At 38.4% G+C, this 1670-nt stretch overlaps 1 protein-coding gene across 1 annotated transcript; it reads right to left on the bottom strand.

Moving 5' to 3' along the window:
* Positions 1 to 230: 230 nt before the first annotated feature.
* On the bottom strand, positions 231 to 619 carry LOC133326256 (cytochrome c-like). The gene has a single exon (XM_061534938.1). The coding sequence runs from the start codon at positions 555 to 557 to the stop codon at positions 231 to 233; it is 327 nt and encodes a 108-aa protein (XP_061390922.1). The 5' UTR covers positions 558 to 619.
* Between the last annotated feature and the right edge of the window lie 1051 nt (positions 620 to 1670).

Genomic DNA, 1670 nt, shown 5'->3' with positions numbered 1-1670 from the left:
TTGTGTTTGGTAAATGTGAGGTAATGAATTCGTTTATTCTATTGTTTTTTTTTCTATGTTGCTAACACACTCTGCTGCTCTTCATTTCCACAGTTCACACAATAATAATTTAAATTTACATTAACTAAAAATTAATGTTTATTTTTAATATTGGTTTTTTTAATAATTGATTTAAATTTAGTTATACATAAATTATAATTTGTGTTTTGTCGATGAATGAATGAAACGGCTTAGGCGGTAGCGGATTTCAGGTAAGCAATGAGGTCAGCGCGATCACCGGGCTTCTTCAAACCAGCGAAGATCATCTTGGTGCCGGGAATATATTTCTTGGGGTTTTCCAAGTATTCGAACAAGGTGTCTTCATTCCAGGTGATGCCCTTGGATTTGTTGGCATCTGTGTAGGCGAATCCGACAGCTTGACCAGTCTTGCGGCCGAACAAACCGTTCAAATTGGGACCTACTTTGTGTTTACCGCCAGCTTCGACAGTGTGGCATTGGGCACAACGTTGGACGAAGAGTTTCTTGCCCTTTTCAACATCACCAGCTGGAATACCCATGTTTTTGAATTTGATTTCGATTTGTACAGCGCGGACTCTTGAACACAAATGAATGACAAAAAATACTAATACTCGGATACATGTGAATTTGAATTTTAGGGATATGTAAATCGATTTTCGACTAATCGATTAATCGAGTTTTTGTAGTGATAAGTCTAATGCCATGTTCTGACGGGAATTTGAACAGCGTTGTACATGAATTCACCCGTTCACACAACATTACTTTAATTCATGTCATCAGACTTGAATAACGACTTCGCAAAATCGAATTTCGATTTTCTTTATAAATACAGTGAACACTCTAAATTAACACTCGGTAAATAAGCTGGTCGAATCGAAAATGTAAACATACTCGAGGACATGTGTGACCCCCTCAATAGTTTGACATATTGGCGGCGTTGCCAACCGGCATTTCAAATTCATACTTCACATCAAGGTCTATAAATAATAATAATAGGGCTAAGCTGAATGCTATTTTCGATAACATATAACGCGAGGGATGGCTCAACGCGAGCATTCTGCTGAGCCCTTAAGGTCGTCCGGGGAGACCAGTTTGATACCAGATGCCTCTTAAGTTTGCCGTCAAAAAAATGATTGAATGAAAACGTAAACAAAAGCCATATTTTTGACATTAGACTTGAGGGAAAACAGCTGACCATAATGCAATAATAAAGAGATGTATCAAAACAAAAACCTTTGTCTTTGTCTCGACCTTCTGCCAAATTTTTCCTTATAATATTTCATATGGTTGGCAATATTGCACATTGAATTCAAGTAGAAATTACGGAGTTGTGTATTTAACATCAGCCGTCAACTTGTAGTTATCGCTGACAGACCGATTTCACTCCTGTCACCAGTAGCAAAGACACTTGAAGCGCCATTCCTCCCATCGCTGAGAAGTTTTCCAGTTGTCCAACATTAGCATGGATTCCAAAAGTCATTATTACACGCCATGTCCATATATATTAGCATTTTTGGTGGCACTTGACCTATCGAAAGCCTTCGATAACGTCAACCATGCTTAACTGTTCGAGGACATAGAAAAGAGAAATCTCCGAACGTTGGATCAAGTCTAAACCCCGTAGGGTGAAACAGGGAGTTCCCAAGGATATT

The sequence above is a fragment of the Musca vetustissima genome, unplaced genomic scaffold (assembly GCF_032173495.1).
Source record: "Musca vetustissima isolate MV318-11 ecotype Yass unplaced genomic scaffold, APGP_CSIRO_Mvet_v1 utg9089, whole genome shotgun sequence".
In the NCBI taxonomy this organism is placed as follows: domain Eukaryota; kingdom Metazoa; phylum Arthropoda; class Insecta; order Diptera; family Muscidae; genus Musca; species Musca vetustissima.
This window is presented reverse-complemented; position numbering and strand designations above follow the sequence as displayed.

Excerpts from the sequence above, each read along its gene's own strand:
- LOC133326256 (XM_061534938.1), bottom strand. The coding sequence starts at position 557 with ATGGGTATTCCAGCTGGTGATGTTGAAAAGGGCAAGAAACTCTTCGTC.